Genomic DNA, 20,423 nt, shown 5'->3' with positions numbered 1-20,423 from the left:
TTCTATGATAAGTAGATGGAAAAGATGACTACTTTTCATATCTTTTTTTAGTGTTTCAACACCCACTAAACATGGTAACAGACACGTGAACACAGAAATGATGTTCAGAAATAAATGTGAACCATCTCATACGTGCAGTATACTTCATATAATGACATTTGGAGAGGGGGCAGAAAATGCTCCTTATCCAGTATAGTCCTTTCGAGGCGTTGGATAATGGCTGGCATCAAACAACGGGGACTACTAAAATCATAGAACTTTCGAGACGTTTTCCGATAAAGTATGACCATTATAACTCTTAATGTCGCCCTAGCGCTTGGTAGAAGTCGGTATTTATCGAGTGTAAATTCCATGTCACTTAAGCAAAATATAAAATTAAAATGAAAATGAAAGTTGGAACAGTACTGACAGATTCGTGAGAAGCCCTATTTGATCTAGAATAATCCAGATTGTATGGAGACAAGAAGATTACCAGATCCTGATCACATGGTTTGCGGTCTGCACCGTTCTCCAAATTTGTCATGTTATTTTAAAGTGTTTCTTTAATCGTTATTCTCTCTCTCTCTCTCTCTCTCTCTCTCTCTCTCTCTCTCCGCGTGTGCGTAGTTCCCATGATGTAAGCCGTGCGGTACCACTTAACTGTGCCGATCACGGGATTTAGCGAACATTAGAAAGACAAATGAAAGCAATGCATAGCTGAACAGTGGAAGACAGCAAATTGTTATCTGCATCATATTTTGTGGGTAATAATGATATAGGAATTTTATAAATGATGGGTGAATAAGTCATTAGGGAAAATTATATTAAAAGCCTACGAACTAAGTTTATTTATGACGTTATCCATATCTCCTTACCTAAAATTATATATGTTGTTTTTATATACCTTTACTCCATAGCTAATATTCTTGTGGAATGAAAATAGTGTCATTATGATAATTGCATTGCCAAGTTTCTAAAGAGATGTCTGTTTCAATTTCAGTATAGTTCGCTGTCAAGTTCTGACCGATTCCCAATACCCGCTAGGGTTTTGGTCTTTAAAGTACTTAGTTTTTCCAGTATATCGTTAAAATGTGTTAACATAGTATGTATCATTTTCATGTCCTCTTTACCTTCTCTTTAGAAACCTTTATCATTAGACAACCGTAATCCTTTATCCATGATCGGGATAATTCATTTTAAAGTCAACAATATTATTATTATAACTGCATTATGACCTCATTAAATATGGAATAAAAGTAAATAAATTAATTAATTTATCACTGCATACCAAATATACAACGAAATAGGCCACACCGATTCCGGAAAATACCTCGTCTTGGTTATATTACCTAAACCGAAAGTTGCATAAGACGAACGCAAAAAGAAAGTAACAATACAAGTCACAGTCGAGACAAGGATAAATTCAAAGCTGTGATAGGTTTACACAGTTAGCACCAGACAAATGTACCTTAAAGGGATAATGACATCTAAACCTTGCAAAGAATCTGTATTACTTACAACATTAAATGAATATGATAAGTACATCAGTGAAGATGAAAAGCACATGGAAATGGTCAATAACCCATGTAAAACGCGAGTCCTCTGTGCTGCTCTATGGATTTCAGCAATATGCAATATTTTGGCGGTGTTGTATATCTCGTACAGAGAGGTACTGATGCAGAGTGGAGCTCGTACACACAAAGGTCATTGTACCATGCCAGACAAAGACAGTCTTTGCATACCCTGCTCTAGCATGGAACAGTTTAGCCTCACATCAGGAGAAACCAGTGATGTTCAGTGGACAACACTCTGTTCCGATGAGAACTTGTGCTGTATTGAACGTTCTGAGCCGTTTTCAAGACTGATACAAATTGTGAGTCCATTTGTGTTATTTGTTTGTTTGGCTTTGCAAGAATAATTTGCTTGCCATATTTTTCTTACTTCAGTTTAGTAATAATGTTAAACAATCATGCAGTATACTAATGGTAATTAAAGGAAGATTAATTCAAACAAAACGAAAAAGGGTGGAATGAACTAAATAATCGCCATTATTATAATATCTTTCACTGCTTGAATACGTGGATCACCTGAAATCGAAAGTGGAGCCCATTATCGAATCAGCCGAAGTTATCCAAGATGCCACGATAATTAGTTTTTGACAATAAAGGGAGATAATTCTTCCAATCATGTACCTATAGGACTTGCCGTGCCAATTCAACTCCACTAGTAAACCTATGGAAGAACTATCATATTCAAAATTCAATAACTTAAAATTTCTGGGTGCTGATGATGAGAACTATATTTCTTCATGCACAACTAACCTTGGTGCAAGCTTCTGAGCAGCAGGGGGGGGGGGGGGGGCGAATCCGACATTTTGTCCAATCGTTATTTTGCTTAATTAATACTTTCTGCACTCAGCGGATCCGGTGTCGTCAGCGCCCGGTAAAAAAAAAACGACGTCGTCGTCGGTGGGTCGTCCAATCGTCATTTGGTTTAATGCGCGCCGATCCCAGCGTCGTCAGCGTCCGGTAAACACAGCGACGACCGCGTCGATGTCATTGCCCCCCCCCCCCCCCGCTGCTAAGGGGCTATTTACAATGAAAATTATTTACAACTAACCGAATATTTGGTCAAGTCCGATACGATATCGTGTCCGAGGATCATGTAAATTTATCGTTACAAATCCATGTGGGGTCGACTGAGCATGACTAAAAAAGTTTCGAAAACCATTAAAGTCCATGTCACCGCCGCACCATGTCTGCCAAATATTTCGTAGCGTGTGTGTATCAACGCCGTTGAATACAGCAAGAATATTACAGTTGTCTCTGATTACTTTTGGAATCTGAGTGTATCGTTGAGTGACATATATCACGTCGGTGTTTTTATGCCTGCCTCTGGAAAATATCCTAGCTGGGTTTTTTTGATTGTCTAACATAACATCATCATACACGACTAGATTGTTAACGTCGCCATCAATATCATCAATACCTGGTGCATCATTGATATCTGTAATAAACTCAATAACATTTTTTTCAGCGATCGCTGATGCATTCTCGTTAAAATCTTTCAACACCTCGTAGCATCGTTGATCATCCACGCTAGGGGCGATTAAATACAACTTATCCCACTTCATCCATCTCATTATTAAATTAAGTAACAATTGCGTCTTGCCGGATCCAGATGGTCCGATGATAATCATCCGGATCGAGTTTGGTAACGCTGCAACATGCTTAACTGGTTCTCTTGTTTTAGTCGCCGAAAAATCAATTATATTCATATCTCTATACATAAATTATGGATCTATATTGTGTGAAGTGTAGAGTGCGTACTGGCACAAATGATATGACAACCGTTACAACAAGAAATAACAGATCGGCATTTACTGGTAAGTGTGTACAATGCGGTACAAAGAAATTTAGATTTATTTCTGCTAGACCCGGGGATGCTTTAAAAAAAAGCGAGGAGGTGATATTGCAGCCAAGTTATCAAAACTCCCCGGAACACCGTGGGCAAAGTATCCAGGAGAAAAGCACCTCCCAGGATATAGCTACTGTGGCCCCGGAACACGATTAGATATCAGACTCGATGATCAAAATCAGCCCAAACTCGGTGAGTATCCAATAAACGCTATCGATAAGGCGTGTCATGCTCATGATGTTGCTTACTACAAAAGTAGCGATCTGCAACAGCGTCATATCGCGGATGTAAAATTAATTCACGCGTTAAATGCTATTCCTGATAAATCCCTCAAAGAAAAATTGGCTTCATGGTTGGTAAAATCGGCTATGAAAGGTAAATTAATGATTGGAAGCGGAGCTTCTCGCGCTGGTAATTGAAAACGCTAGCGTTTATAATAACAACATGGAATCCATCTATTATTCTCCGAGAGGATACTGGAAGGGGAAGGCCGCAATTGGTAAACTCGCAAGCGCTGCAAAGGTAACAAAGGCCGTTGCGGCTACTTGGTTATCCAAACAGGCTATATGGCAAATTTATCTACCACCGCCTAAACAAATCAACTTTTCGCGCTTTGATGTTACCGTACCCAACAAAGTTCATCAGGCTGATATACTATTTCTGCCGCATGACAACGGTTACAAATACGCGCTAACCGTAGTTGATGTTGCGAGTCGATACAAACAAGCGGAGCCGTTAAAAACAAAGTCAGCAACTGAAGTAGCCGATGCGTTTGAGAGGATTTACCGAAGGGGTCCTCTGCGCTGGCCAAATCTATTACAAGTTGATCCTGGCAATGAATTTCGCGGCGCTGTTTTATCAACGCTGAAACATCATAGCGTCGCGATACGACGAGGTCATACTGCGCTACATCGTGATCAGGCAATTGTTGAACGATTCAATCGGACTCTTGCTGAACGGTTATTTGGGTATCAATACGCGAAGGAATTCATCCAGGAAAAACGATCTCGTGAATGGGTCAAAAGGTTGCCAGGCGTAATTGCAGCGTTAAATAACGAGATTACCCGAGTAATCAACATGAAGCCCAGCGACGCGATTAAAAAAAAGTATATACCCGGAAGATCAAAAATAGATAGCGTTTCCAAGCCGATTCTCGGCGATGTCACTGTTAGATATCTGTATGAACCAGGAGAGCTTGAAGGCGGTAAAAAAAGAGCTACTGATCCTATTTGGAGTGTTACCACGCATAACATATCAACGATAACACGATCAAATGGTAGACCACCGATCTATAGACTGGATTCAACTGCCCCACAGCGGGGGTTTACACGCGAGCAACTACAAGTGATACCTGATGATACTCAATTGCCCCCGCGTGGTCTTAACTAGCGCCGTTGCGTCTATTGCACTCAAGACAAGTTAACCTCACATTGTTTTTGACATGACCGAGACTGTTATCGATCCTGTCCACGGTAAATTGGCGAGCGTCTTTATCCGAATAACGCCAGCGCATTACACAATTGCAACTCGCGCAGTGATTATTCTGTTGTTGTCGTAACGCAATTATTAATTCGGCATCAATATCAAAACGCCGCTGTTTTTTTTTATCCTGTTGGCGGTAACCCGAGAGTTTTCTATCAATGACGCTTGCATCGATGATGTCATCGTTGTCACTGGATTCGTCAATAACAATTCTTCGAAGCTGATTCATTCTCCGTACTCGGGACACTGCAAGATAGACTAGATTTGACCATTCGATGCGATTATCAACCATCCAAACAATTGTGTCCGTGAGGGTTAATCCCTGCGAGGAATGTATTGTCGTTGCGTATCCTAGCGTCCACGGGGATTTATCAGCACGTAGCGCGTCCTCGACGACGCTGATATCAACGAGCACGATATCATTCAGCACGAGAATTTGTTTTTTTGTCCCTGACGCTGTCGGGCCCGGGATTTCAACTTCAATGTTCTGCCGCCGTGTGTCCGCGGGTCTATAACATAACGGCACTGGACGCGTTGGAAACTTTTCCTTATGCAACGCAAACAACTTCCGCTGAAGTGTGTCTCTGACTATCTTTCTACTCGCTACAATCAAATCGTTTGGTCTCCATGTTTCCCAGAATTCATTTAACGGCGTTTCCGGAATCACCTCGCGGATTATTTCACATTGAACTCTATCCGGCTGTAATCTGATTAATTTTTTAACCTCGCGCAGTTGTTCATCAAGTGCTCGGTAATCAGTATCGGTTTCTTCATAATAGTCCACAAAACCTTTTAACCAATCATGTGGACCCTCGCCGACAAATGGTGGTGGTTGGCCATGGTCGCCACACATGATTACCGCTGTGTTCGCGCGCAACAACCACTCAAGAAACATTTGTAAAGTATCTAACGAAACAGTACATATCTCATCCCAGATGATAACCTCAGGAATAAATTTTTCCCCCATTCGATCAGGAGTCCACTCACCACCGCTGTATCGAAAAAAGCTGTGATAAGTAACGGCGTCAACACTTCGTTGTTTTACCTCGCGCGCTAGTCTATGGGTCGGTGTAAGCACGATTATACTTGCCCGCGTTCGAAATAATTCAATTGCCCGAGTCGTCTTTCCTGACCTGCCACAGCCGCTTAAATAAACTGTTTTATATCTACAAATTGGATCAGAACACGGTGGCGCATTAGACCATTCTGACAATTTATCACCGCGTAAGTAATTATTTTCAACGGTGACATTTGCTGACGGGGAATAATCGCGTCGTATTTCGTTTTTAATTCTCCATATACCCCAACTCTCGTCCGGACTAGTAAACTCGGCTATGTTTCCTTTATACTTTATGTCTATGTAAAATGAATCAACGGCTACTCTAACCGCGGTGTCGGGAAATCTATTTATCATCGAGAATAAATTGATAGCGGCGTAACCCAGCATAGACGCCCTCAAATGTGGATATGCCGGGCTGTCTCCATCGCTGTAGGTAACAACTGTACCCAACTTTGTTCCATTGGACAAGAAAGCTGTTTTGCAGTTCACGTATCTATTTTTTGCCACTGCGTCCTTGATTACGAAATCATATTCTGCGTCATCTATAATCAGCCGTGAGCAATATCGTTTGTAGTCGCAGTTTTTTCCACCTTGTGTGAACTTACCGATTATTCTTCTACCGAGATCTTTTGCCTCGCGGTTTCGTTGGTTGAATATCTTTTTGGACCATTCGATGATATATTCCTCGTCGGCATCAATGTGTTTTCTGGACTCGTCAATTATGCTATCTAGACGCTCCGGTTCTGGTAACCAGACTTCAGTCTGCGCCCGGTATGATATAATCGCGTCACTGACAATCAACGAAACTAGCATTTCACAATCAATCATATACCGTAGCAGCGCTATTGGCAGCCACTTCTTTTCAGCCATGTGTCTACCGATCCAAATATAGCAACAGCGATGAAGTCCTGCCGCGAACTCAAATGATACTATGCGAGCGAATCCGGTTAAATCAAAATCAGGCAGTGGTCCATTAATAGCAACACGAGTCATTTCATGTCTGGGGTGTCCAAATCGTTTGAAATACTCAGCGGCGGATCCATACCCGAGAAAACTCGCTGGATAACAGGCAACCATATCAACGGAAATCATAGCGTCGCGGTTGTATTCAGTGTTCCATAGTCCACCGTGATAGTATTCCAAACAACTGGATTGTACATCCGGTAGAAATTCCTTGCGCGTTGGTCTCCACGCATTTTTCCTTGCTGCAACATGAGCTGCAACCGATGGAATCGTAAAACAATTTGTTAGCAGTTGTTCATCATGCTCTTCAAATTCCATGGCGGTTTTTTTCATCTTGTTGTGAAACGCTTCAGTGCGATATAATTCACCGTTTGGTCTTACAAACTGATCAAAGGTATCCGCATCGTTTTCAGCGCTGCGAAGTAACCACACTGATACAGGGTCGTTTTTACACAAGCAGGCAATAGCATCAAATAGTTTCCTCTCCGCGAGAAAACCATCCTCTCCCAGGAATTCCCCGGGGATATACTTTACTGTTCTATCCCGTGGAAATATTGTGACCGCGGGCGTCCACGCGTGTTCGTTATGATCAATAATTTTGATTGGGGCTCCATTTGATTTATACTTTGATTCATATAATACTTCACCGGTTATCGTTGTAACGGTTATTGGAAATCTCAGCGATGTTTCTAATCTCGCTATGTCGCTGATGGTTGCTCCTCGCTCGCGCACTGTCTCCTCCCATTGGTTTATTTTGCTACGTCGTAAATCGGTCAGTTTATTTCCTCGACACGCATTTGTAAAATGCTCTATTACTCGTTCTGCTACACAATTTATCCCCGTTGACTGTTTCATCGGCGCTAGTTTTCCGATATCAGGTTTCTTATTTAACGGGTATATTCCATAGACAACTGCTGTTTCAGGATACGCTCGTTCATAGTATGGTCTGTCAGCTCCGGTTAACAGCCCTGGCTTGGAGTCGCGGCTAACAATGACTGTTTTCTTGTCGCTGAGAACCGGTTCAAATTTATCACGTATGATCCAATTACCTGATTCCACCCAGACAATGAATTTTACTCTGAAGAAATACTTGCTGGAGCCAAGTTGTGATATTATCGTTGCCGCGCGGTTGTCGTTCATGGTAGCATCAACAACACCATCAATTCGAAATGTTGACGAACTATGAGATGCACCATCACGCTTGAATTCATTGATACAATCGCGTATTTTATTCAACAGGGTTCTATCGTTTATTAACGCTTTTGGTGCGTCCTTGAGGGCTCTATCGAGATTGAACTTAATATTTTTCCAGGGCTTAATTGCTGCTAATCTCTCGAACTCCTCCATATAATTAAAACAAGTATTTAAATGAAAGAATATAGTATAATGAATCACTGCAAATGGTTGATGATTGGGTCGACAACCCCGTGCAATAAATCATGTAGAGGTGAATTCTGCGGGTATCATTTACAAAGCGTTCGTAATGGTTCTCTTGGCCCCCTCCCGTGCTTGGTTTGCCACGTTGGTGTAAGAGGAAAATCACAGTTGTGTATCAATTGTGGCGGAAAGCGATACAGAGAGTTAAAACGCTATTATGACAAGCGAATAAAAAACGCCGTCATTGACCCCACCGCGACTTCGTCATCAAAACCCCTCAGGACTACATTGCAAGGTTTATAATTAAACCAAATAATGAATTAGACAAGTAGTATTATTATACAAATGAACCAAGAATTTCAGCCGCATCCTGTGCTCGTTAATTACGAGGCATCTCGCGACGGCGTTGTTAGAAATTGTAGACTGAAGAAGCCGATTAGTACCGTAAATAATCAGGGATACTTGCAATTTACTGCAGGAGGAAAAAGCTATTATGTTCACAGGATTGTATTTGAAGCATTCAACGGATTAATCGAAAATGGGCTTGTGATTGATCATATTAATAATAATAAGACTGATAATTCTCTTATAAACTTGCAAGCCATCTCGCAAAGTCAAAATACCAAAAAAGGCCAAACTGGTAAGTTTTCAAAGAAAGCAAAACCCGTAAAGTCATTTGATACAACAACTCACGAGGAAAAAATATTTCAGTCGATGAATGAGGCAGGAAAATATTTTGACATTTATATCGCCTCAATACGATTTGTTGCAGAAGGAATACAGAATTCAGCGATCTCAAAAAAGACGGGTCACAGAATTCGATTTTCATATATAACAGAAATCAGCGAGTGACAAGGTCACCGTGACGAAGTCGCCATGACAGTGCGAACGCTACAATAAATTGTCTCTTCCGGAAGAAATACCGGAAGAAAACGAATTATCCTACGGTTTCATCGAATGTTAACACACCTCGGGATTGATACGCAGGGTTCATTTTGTAAAACATTTTTTTTTATTATTTAAAAATAAGATGTTTTATAAGAATATGAATATCGAAGACATCAATAATATATTAACCGAGATTTTAAAATTAAAAAATCAAGGAATTGAATTATCTGATAAGCTTGATAACCAAAAAATATTGTCCGATTATGAAATTATTAACGAGCAATCAAAGAAAGGTCGATATACCTTGCCACGCGAGTATTCTTTTATAAAGCGATTACAATATACGATCAATGAAAACTTGTATGGCAATGACGTAAATGCATTTATTGGATTATTTACTGCCGTTGAGACAGTACGAAAAAACTCGGACAGGCTTTTGAACGACGCCGGGAGATTTCTAATAAAATTAAAAACATTAGAAGGATTATAGACGAAAACTCCCTGGAGCCCCTGGGACATACTCCCCCCGCCACACTCGGCGGGAAATTAGAAATTACGGAGCAATTGCAATAATGGTAGGCGAATCACTTACTACTCGGCTAGCCAGAGAGCGGCTAGTAGCGCTTAAAAAGTTCATACCGTTACGAGACAGGGTCCGAAAACAACTTCAAACGCGGCAACAACTACAAACTGATTTTGCTGTTGGAAGCGAACAGCTCTTTGCCCCGGTAACTAAAGCGACCAAAGATGTTACGGCGGCAACTGTGCCCGTCCTCGGTGCGCTTGAAAAGATAGCGGCTCAGACCGAGCAAACAAAAAAGTCTCTGGAAACACTCCCTGCGAAAATAGCGGTTGCTACAACACGGAGGCCGCCACCACTCGCTATAACGGACCCACAAGAACCTTATGTTACAATGGCCGACGAGGAAGAACTAGGCGCCACCGCAAGAGAACCAGAAGAAGAAATACCGGAAGAAATACCGGAAGAAATACGGAAAGAGGGGGATATACCCCGTAATGTTCTTAAAAAGAGCACAATAGATCAAATCAGAGCCTTCAGCGATGAAGAATTGATTGATTTTACTGCCGTAAATTTTGATAAGAATTCACGAGATGAGCATATCAATAGCGGCTACGAGAAAAATATAAGGTCGTTAAAGGACTGGACAAGAATAGTGTATTTGGCAAATAAACATAAAAATGTATTATTACCGCGTGATAATAATTATATAATATTCCACAATAAAGTAAAAACTGAAAGACCAAAACACGGAAAAGGATACTCTGTTGGTAAAGACGTTACTTGTCCTGGTAGTGTTCTCAGTGATATATCACGGCTAGAAATACTAATCGGAGGAAAACGAGCCGGAAATAACTCTCCGGAAATAATCAATGAGGCCGCTGATATTTGCAGACGGTTATTTGCCGGTGGTATCATGGACATTAATATATATCGAACGCTCATAGACGAACTCGTGGACCACGGTCATTACAGCGATTGACCAACCACTGGTGATCAATCACTAATTGGAAAACACTGGTGTTTTTTATAATAAAATGATCATACACTACAACCATGATAAACCAGTCAGCGTCTACGTGGTAAACTCACGATTGCCCGTATACCGCGCGTGGTACGGAGACGGTCTCGGTAGCACCATTGCGGGGTTATTTACAAGAATGGCTCCAAAAGTAGCGCCGTTAGCCAAACAATTAGGAATGAAGGCTATTGATGTTATTCGTGATAAGGGTATTAGTGCTATTGGAGATGTTGCCGGAAGGGTGGTTTCTGCAGCACGAGATAAACTAATGTCGTTGGTGAGAAAAAGAAAACAGAAACCACCGGTGATGCCATCAACGACATTGATGCCTGCAAATGTCAGTAAAGTAATAAATAACGCCGTGGAAGAAAAACTAGCGTCGTTGGTAAACAATAATCAAGATGACATCGCAAACATAATAGCGGGAAGTGGTTTAAAACCACGACAAAATTAGAAGAATTTAAAACGACGACGATGATTTAGATGCATCAGCGTATTATTAAATAAAATGTTTAAACGAACAGCTGATCCGGCGTTTGATATGGACGCACCAGTGCACAAGGATGATTCTGTCCGTAATTATCAATTTTATTCCTATCATGCAGTACAACCCAACATACGATCGCGAATTGAACTTCAAGTCCATGATACCAGTAAATATTTCTTGCCGTGTGAAGCGTTTATTGAAATCGAAGGAGAACTTGTAACAGAGGCCGATACTCCTGCTGTACCAGCACCGTATCCAGATGGTACCAAAGTTGGCTTAGTCAATAACGGCGTAATGGCGCTATTCGAGAGTGCAAAATATCTCATTGATGGAAGAGAGATCGAGTCTATAGAACGCGATGTTGATGTTGCTACAACAATAATCGGGCTAGCAAGATATTCCGACGATTATACAAGATCAGCGGGTCCATCTATGATGTTTGCAAAGGATACTAGAAACACTGCTGGAAACTCGCAATTTGTGGTAAGACGACCAAGAAATAATGCTAATAACGCTGATGCTGATGTTGAGAATATGATTATAAACAGCGATCCTAATTTTAACATCGGAGCTGCAACACGCATATCAATGTTAACAGGGCCGCGTAGATCTTTCTCATGCGCGATTCCACTGCATCATATATTTGGATTTTGTAGGAACGTGCGAAAAGTTATCTACGGAGCAAAGCATACCGTGGTGCTTGTGCGAAAAGGTGATGATAGAAATGCAATTTGGAGAATTTCAGCGGATCTTGCGAATCCAAATAATGACTCTGGTAAAGTCGTTTTAACTAAAATATTATTGTGGATGCCAGTAATGACTCCATCCATTACCACAGAGGCACGATTGCTATCCTTTATGGAGCAGGGAGGAAAATCATTACTAAGTTGGCTAACAACAACAACAGATACTAAACAATCAAATATCAATGGTATATTCACATGGAACCTGGCATCACAACAAGGCATTTCGGCTCCGCGTCATATATTTGTTGCGTTGCAGGATATGACGAGAGTTGATAATCAACTATCCAGCCATATGATATTTGATCGATTAGGCGTTACTGACGTCTCGCTGAGAATAAACGGTCAGCAGGAACCATCTGAGGATATACAACTTAATTACGGTCAAAACCATATTGCACGCGTGTACCATCGGTTGCTGTCGTATATGAGTCGTGATCAAAACGTCGACACTGGTTTGCAAATATCACAACATGATTTCAAAGAACTATATCCGATCTATTACTTTTCGCTGGAACATCTTGATTTAACAAGACAATCCGTCGTTGATATACACTTCCGAGCTAATGTAACTCGCGGCGTTATTGCCAATTATAGAGCGGTTGCTGTCATTCTCAGCGATAAATGAATGCTGCTAGAAGGCGTTGGTGGGCGAATGAGAATCGTTGATGCACCAGTGGAAAACATGTAATTGAAAACATAAACGCGTTTACAATAAAAATGTCGTATAATGTTGTCGGCGTAGAGTTGACCGATGGTCAAGTCAAGAAATTACGATCAAAGTCGGCTAAACAATGTGGAACCACAATAACGTTAAAGCCGTCACAGATGGCAGGTGGTAATCATAATATATCGTTGACGGCGCGTCAAATAAAACATTTCAATGATGCGATGAGGAATAAAAAGGGTGTTCAAATAGATTTTTCGGCCGCAGCATTAAAAACATGGAAAAGACCGGTGGGATATTTCCATTGTTAGCTGCGATTCCAGCGTTGATTGCCGCGGCGGCCCCAGCAGTGGCGAAGGCGGCGGCGTTAGGAGCCGTTGGTACCGCGGCGGGAATGGCATTGAAGAAGGCAACCGGGAAAGGCTATAAAAAAAAACGACCCGTAGCCGGAAAGGGTCTAAGACTACCGGGAACCCCGTATTCATGGTACTCGGGGAAGGGTCTAAGACTACCGGGAACCGTTTAATGACTCCTATGTCTAATTTTGATTTAATAGATGCCGCAAACGCGTTAGCGATAAAAAACTTCAGAGGTGTTTTTATGAGGGATCAATTACCGACAAAACCAAGGAATATTGAAACCGGTATAATTAACCTCGATAAATCCTCCGGAGCGGGGACTCATTGGGTTGCATACGCAATTGATCCGCGTGCGATCGTCTATTTTGATTCATACGGGTTAGCCCCGCCAAACGAGTTCATGCGGTATATCCGGGCGTGTTCAGCCCCGGTTTTTTATTCCACGCTGCCAACACAACAATTAAGTGACCCACCGATATGCGGCTGTGAGGTATTGAACGTACTCGCGGCGATTTCATCATCGCGGAAACCACCTCATGTGGTTGTAAACGAATACACTAGTGGGGTCGTAGAGGCCCGGCGGGTTAATTAAAAACACTGTTTTTTTTACAATAATAATGATTGATATCTGGGGACGACCGGTTTCGGCGCTGAAAAAACCCACGGAAACGCTCGCCACCGATGACATAAAAAAACTAATCGAGGATGAAATCGCTGATACGTTAAATTTAACCAGTGTTGACCCGGGCGAAATAGTTGTATTTCAAGACCGCCAGGGTAAATTGAAATCCAGTAATGTGTCGCTGAATGACGTTTTAACACGAAATAATGATGCCGCTGAAAACGCCATAGCGTTGTATACCGATGACGGACGACTTAAATCAGGTGAATCCATCTTGACGATAAATGGAAAAATAAGTACACTTGGCAACAATTATATATCCATGTCGGATTCGTTAAAAAATTTGTATGATAAATTTGACGCGCAAGCAAATCAGTTCGAGGGGATACAAAAGTCTGTCACCGATATACAACTCACTACTGCTAGTTTTTTTGGAACCCCGACGATAACCGAACCGAATCTTGTGGGGATAAAAAATAGTATTTCGGAGTTTACAACGCTGTCGGGCCAATTTTACATGTTACGAAAAAATTTTAACAGGGCTGATAACACCATTGATAAATTCTTTGGTAAAAAAAATACCAGACCGGAAGAAATTACAATAACTATAAATGATATCACTGCGTATGGACAGGAAATAGGAACAATCAAAACTAATGTTGCAGCGAACAAAAAGAGTGTAGACGCGCATACACAGGAAATAGAAATAATCGGCGCTAATGTTGAAATAATCAAAGGGGGTATAGAAACGCATACACAGGAAATAGGAACAATCAAATTTGATGTTGAAACGATTAAAGACAGACTACCGGAAATGACAAAAATAAAAATCCCTCATTGGAACACCATCAACACAGTATACACGATTAAACATGGACCATTAACTTGGACTCCTACACAAAATATAATAAATATCACCGCAACTGTTAAGGGTATTTATCGATTGACACTGGTTTCAATGATGCAGTTTAATATATCATCGTCAAGTTCATCCGGGTTTAACAATACAATATCAACAATTATAGACAAGGACACAGTTGAACAATTTACAATTGAAGCCGTTAATAAAAATTTAATCAGGACAAACATTACATGGTATGTGGAATTTGTAGCGGATCTAAGTAATTAAAAACACTAGCTCTTTTAAAATAAAAATGACCACCAAGGTAACTGAATCAGAGGTATCACCGATGTCACATCAATATCGATTCAATACCGTAAAAGAATTCTCCGCGAATTTGAAAACGCTTTCCGAACAATACCGTGTAAAAATAAAAAAAAACCGTCGAAAAATAACCACCATCGACGCGCTCGTGTACTCGGTGTCGGGTATAGTAGCCGGTACCGGTGTTATTTTATCCACGGTGACCATGATAGCCCTGATCGCTGTTCCAATCGCTATCTCCGCGGCGATAACAATTGCTGGAGTCGCCAACGCAATCACTAGAAAGATATCATCGTGTTCTCAGAAAAAACTCAACGAGTATACAGTAAAACATCAAATAGTATCCGACGCGTACTCGAAATTATCCGGGTTGATCTCGTTGGCGATAGATAATTCGTTTATATCCGATGCTGAATTCTCCACGATGGTCCAGTTGTATGACTCCGCGATGTCAAAAATCGAGGATTTTCAACTGGAAGCTGGAAACCACGTCGCTGAAACAACTTCAATGGGCTTAAAACATTCTCCTGAAACAACTTCAATGGGCTTAAAACATTCTCCTGAAAACAAGCAGGTTGTTAATATTCGGTGTTGAAATTAAACACTAGAAACGACGAATAATAATAATGTCGCTGAACCCCGAAGGGTTTCAATTGCTTCAACGGATCGCGGAGAACACCACTCCGGTACAAACAAATATGATATCGATAACATCAACGAAGCCAGAATTCAGTGTAAACTTCCCTTCTCCGATTCCAGTGAAGGAAATAGCGCTGGCAAAATTGCGAGTATATCACAGTTGGCCTAATATCCGAGCGGAAGCATTTAACGGACAACAACCTAATAACTCGCTGGTTTTTGCATGGACAAATAAACCCGATGGGACCCCAGACTGGAATGAGGTTACAATACCAACTGGGTCATACCAAGTAGAACAAATCAATAAAGAATTTCAACGCAGGATAAAATCGATCACAGGAAAAGAATCAAAAATCGCTCTTACGGTTCATGAACCGACGTTATCGTCGACGATTGAAATAAGCACACCGGGGTATATGGTTGATATTTATAACAGTTCAATAAGAACCATACTAGGTTGGCCCGAGAATCCACCTAATGAAATCCCCGCGGACTTGCACACAAATGCGCAGTCGTATCATGAAATTATTACCAGTTATCAAGATGATTTGTCTATTATGAAAAGCACGTTATTACCCAGTTGGTTTATATTTCAAGACAGGAATGCCATGCAGTGGTATTTTCGGTATAAGGAAACTCCTGAATCGATCGTCATATTAACAGTTAATTTAAATGATATCGATAGTTTTTTTATCGAGATTAATCGTAATTACCGACTGCAACTAGAACAACTACGGAAAACAAAAGCACGAAAACACGTTGAGGTGTTAAATCAACTTATATCAGACATGGAATATATCAATGAACGAATCGTTAAAATAATATCCGATAACAGCGATGATAATAAACAAAAATTCCTAACCGAGTATAATATCACAGAAGCCGATTTACCCGATTTCAAGTTTCCAGGATACAACGCGCCAGAACTAAGAAAGTCTCTTAATGATTTTCTCGGTCCATCAATTATCCTCAGACACGATAACGGAGATGGTGGTAGGCATTTTGCTCCATACAACGTAAATATCGCATCGGTGATAGCAATCAATCTAGTGTGTGATGTTATCGAAGGGAGTTACCAGGTAGATACCAAGTAATCAAATCAAGCTCAACAGGGGTATATCCTTTATTCATTTTCACCAACAGCCCCTCCCGGATTCTTAATCGTTGAGAGCCCGATTAATCCGGTCTATATGCAATGCCATAATCGGTTTTTAACGAGAATTAATTTTAGACTTACCGATCAGTCAAATAACCTAATTGATCTACAAGAGGAGGAGTTAGTAATCACTGTTTGTAAGATCATTGTAAATAACCTCTTAGCAGCAGGGGGGGGGGAAATGACATCGACGCGGTCGTCGCTGTGTTTACCGGACGCTGACGACGCTGGGATCGGCGCGCATTAAACCAAATGACGTCACCGTCGTGTAGGATGGACCGTCGTCGTTTTTTTTTTACCAGGCGCTGACTACACCGGATCCGCTGAGTGCAGAAGTATTAATTAAGCAAAATAACGATTGGACAAAATGTCGGATTCGCCCCCCCCCCTGCTGCTTTCTGTTTGGAGAACACCATATGAGCCGCCGCATTTTCTTTAACCTGCATGTGCATGAAACATATTTTGCACCAAATGAATCAGGTGCTACTTTCGTTATTGAGTACTCCTAAGTCAAGTCTGTAAAAATACTAAAATTGCATCAATAGAATTTTGTCTATATTTTTTAAATTAAATTATAGATAGGATAAGCTCTGAAAAGATATTTTTACTTTAAAAAATTTACTTTTCATTATTAACCAATTAATATGGACCACCAAAACCCCCATATATATTTTATTATTTGTTTCTAGACTGGTTCATATTTTTTCCATATAATTAGGACCGTGCGTCATGAAGTCGTTTGCAACACGGTCAAATCACTCTGTATATATATATATATATATATATATATATATATATATATATATATATATATATATATATATATATATATATAACGTTCGCTTCTTAGGTTTCTGCAGTTGTGAAGTGATATCAGGTTATAATGTAACCAATAAAATACATTTGCCACTATCTTTAGAGGTTCAACTAAACGGACACCTTTTCAGATTTTAGAATGCTGAACGTAACATGTCGAAATTCCATCGTACCAGTAAAATCTTGTAAAATAAGAGTAACTCGATTTGTTCCAGTTTTCGCAAAACAATACCGAGGTACCGAGTATGAGCTCAGGTCGCAATGGGAGAAGACCCTCAGCGCATGTTTACATTGATGTTGCCCTGCTCAAAAGTAAGAACTGGCATTACCAAAATGTCTGAATAAGCTTCTAGCAGTGTCATTGCTTCTCAAGTGCTCTTATCTTCTTCTCCGTTCTTTCTTTAACAATTGTCTTCTTTACTAAATCTCTCCAATAAATACATCTGTTTACATCTCTTCCATAAATACATAAAGACAGTTATTAGAAATATTTGTCATGGGTTAAATATTGGTTACAAACCAATATAAATTTCTTACACAAAGTGAGAAAGAGTTTGCTATGCATAGATCTGAATATTCAGATTGTATGCGCCAAGAGAAAGAAAAACGTAAAATAGAAAAAATAAAGCAACAAAGCAAATATTGAAAAAAAGAAAAGGATGAAAATAAAATTTACCTCTGCTCTGTCATACCGCGTCAACATTTTAAAAAATATAATTAGTGTACGAGCAGAAAATATACAACTTTATTTTCAGTCATGTCATTGCTGAATGTAATCGACTGATTGACTTTCCAGATGACACGCTTGCCTGGACGCTGGTTGACGGCTACAACACTGCCTTCCTTGCTAACGGTGTAGAGATGGTCGGAGCGACACTGCAGGTTCCTGAGGAAGGGCATTACTTCGTCTACTCCTTCATCACATTCAAATCCCCGCCGTCTCTGGGAATGGTGAACCCCAGTTCCACACTGGGGCACTACGTACAGAGGGAGAATCCCTCCCTACCATTCACTGGGAGGCAATTGCTGCTGATGGACCGGAAGTCAAGACCAGAAGGAGATTTTTGGTTCCAAAGTAGTTTTCTTTCATCTTTTCTTCGTCTGCGTCGTCATGACAGAATATCGACTGGTGTAAATGAGAAATCTAGTATTTACATGGCGACAATGTCTAATTTTATGGGACTCTACAAGATTTGATTAACAAGTATTTGCTAAAGGGCATTGGCAAAACACTCGTTAATCGATCATTCGGGATTAGGTTGCGGTCTCTTTCCCTCCTAGGGGAAATTTATGGGGAGGATAATTTAAGATTGGAACCACAGTCCAATTACGAACATTGGTTGTAGATTATCCATCCACTAGATCCGTCGTCGGGACAAATATAGGATCATTTTTGTCAGAATTTATGCCCTAACCCGTCTGTAGGAAAGGGCTGGGGAAATTCAGTACCGTCTTGCATTCCCAGATTCTTCGCCCATAATGCAGTTCACGCTTCCATGATTGGAATGGGGGAGGGGTGGGGAGAAGACGGATATGGGTGGGACTGATGGCTTTAAATCCGATGGACTTGGGTCTTCCTTGGGCAATGGTTTTCTATCATCCATTCATGGCTCGAGTACCATCGTTCTTTCTTGGGTAAGGCTGGGTTGATTTAATGAGAATTCGTCCAAAAGGGAACAAGGATTGGGAATTATGTTTTGAAAATTTAATCCCCAGTCCCTCCTTGACAGATAGTTAGGGATAATCTTTTCAGACATAGTCTTACGTTATTTTATGAGAAAAGGCTTGGAGTCATTATAGGAAGCTTCTACCTCAAGTTCAGTCTTTAGTAGAGGCTAGCGAATGTTGATACGTGATTTAATTATATTTACACGGAGCAAGGTGATTGGAAATTTCGCGACTAGGTTTCGTTCACTACTTCCACCACTAGTGTGAACTGGCATATTCAATTCGGGGTTCGATTTTAAGGACTGCCAAGATCATGGTTTGCTTCCCTGTGGACATATCCTGCATAATCAGCTTCAACCAGAGTCAATATTTCAGCGTCATCTATCCATCCGAAGTATATAGTCAACTCCAGTTTAGACAACAGTTATGTACCTTTTTAGCTCAAATCACAATTTTGCCAAAATCAAGGGCTGGGGATCGTCCGGTAAGAATTTTATATCCTGACCTGCTATTGGCTTTTATTGAGTGTCGCAAACACAATATTAGTTATTTGCTTCAATCACAGGAATCGGTCTGCAGTCACTCGTGCAGGGTCCAGTCTTCAGTTTGCTGTGCACATAGAATGATGGTCATCAAGCCAAATTCATATCCTAAAGTATATATGATGACAGTCATCAACCCAAATTCAGATCCTCAGGTATATAGGATGACAGTCATCAACCCAAATTCAGATCCTCAATTATATAGGATGACAGTCATCAACCCAAATTCAGATCCTCAATCTACTTTATGGATATCCCGATTAGAGATCTGTGCTTTATTACGTCTGAATGGATTTCCATATTAAATTCAGTTTTTGTTTGTACAAAAGAAGAATGTCACATTACTGTGACTAATGTTGACTAGGCATTTCAAAGTCACTCTTTAGCATTTAAAATAATATGTAGTTAGTCAGAAAGGTATTAAAAGTTTGCATTTACAAGAATGTGGGATATAACTTATTTTACATGACAACCAAAGATTGTTTAACAATGTTTATATGTGAATATCAAAATAACGTTTGATTTGACTTTGCATAAATCGATGTTATACGAAGATTCTGTAACGCACTTTTAGAATGCAAAATGTTGAATAAAATTATAGCAAAAGAAATGGCGTTTCAAACAACTGTTTTAAGCTTTTCCTTTTTGTGTCCATGGCTTTTCTTTAAGACGCAGTTTAAACTTCTTAATAAACTAAACGATCCTGTCGCTTTGTATTCACATCATCGACAAGAAAAAGATTTGAACTAATGACGAATGCAAAACCAGGATCACAATTGTAAATATTCTATCACAGAATAATCCAGGTCAGCAGGAGACATCTATCCGTAAACAAGCTGGAGCTACCTACAA

General features: G+C 40.4%; 1 protein-coding gene across 1 annotated transcript; it reads left to right on the top strand.

Annotated features, from left to right (window-relative positions):
• The first annotated feature begins 1,364 nt into the window (after nucleotides 1–1,364).
• LOC149800839 (lymphotoxin-alpha-like) lies at nucleotides 1,365–20,196 on the top strand. The gene is made up of 3 exons (XM_089954852.1): nucleotides 1,365–1,852; nucleotides 17,577–17,673; nucleotides 18,158–20,196. Exons 1-3 carry the CDS (start codon nucleotides 1,442–1,444, stop codon nucleotides 18,556–18,558), a joined length of 909 nt encoding a protein of 302 aa, XP_089810978.1. The 5' UTR covers nucleotides 1,365–1,441; the 3' UTR covers nucleotides 18,559–20,196.
• Nucleotides 20,197–20,423: the final 227 nt, after the last annotated feature.

This window comes from Sinohyriopsis cumingii, chromosome 4 (assembly GCF_028554795.1).
Source record: "Sinohyriopsis cumingii isolate HCF-2022 chromosome 4, ASM2855479v2, whole genome shotgun sequence".
NCBI classification, from domain to species: Eukaryota; Metazoa; Mollusca; class Bivalvia; order Unionida; family Unionidae; genus Sinohyriopsis; species Sinohyriopsis cumingii.
The sequence above is the reverse complement of the archived record's forward strand: the minus strand, read 5'-3'. Positions and strand labels throughout refer to the sequence as shown.

Bases quoted from the DNA above. Each gene is read 5' to 3' on its own strand.
- LOC149800839 (XM_089954852.1), top strand. From the start codon at position 1,442: ATGTACCTTAAAGGGATAATGACATCTAAACCTTGCAAAGAATCTGTA. The intron at 1,853-17,576 runs GTGAGTCCATTT...GATTTGTTCCAG, and splicing joins TTTCAAGACTGATACAAATT to TTTTCGCAAAACAATACCGA. The intron at 17,674-18,157 runs GTAAGAACTGGC...TTGACTTTCCAG, and splicing joins TGATGTTGCCCTGCTCAAAA to ATGACACGCTTGCCTGGACG.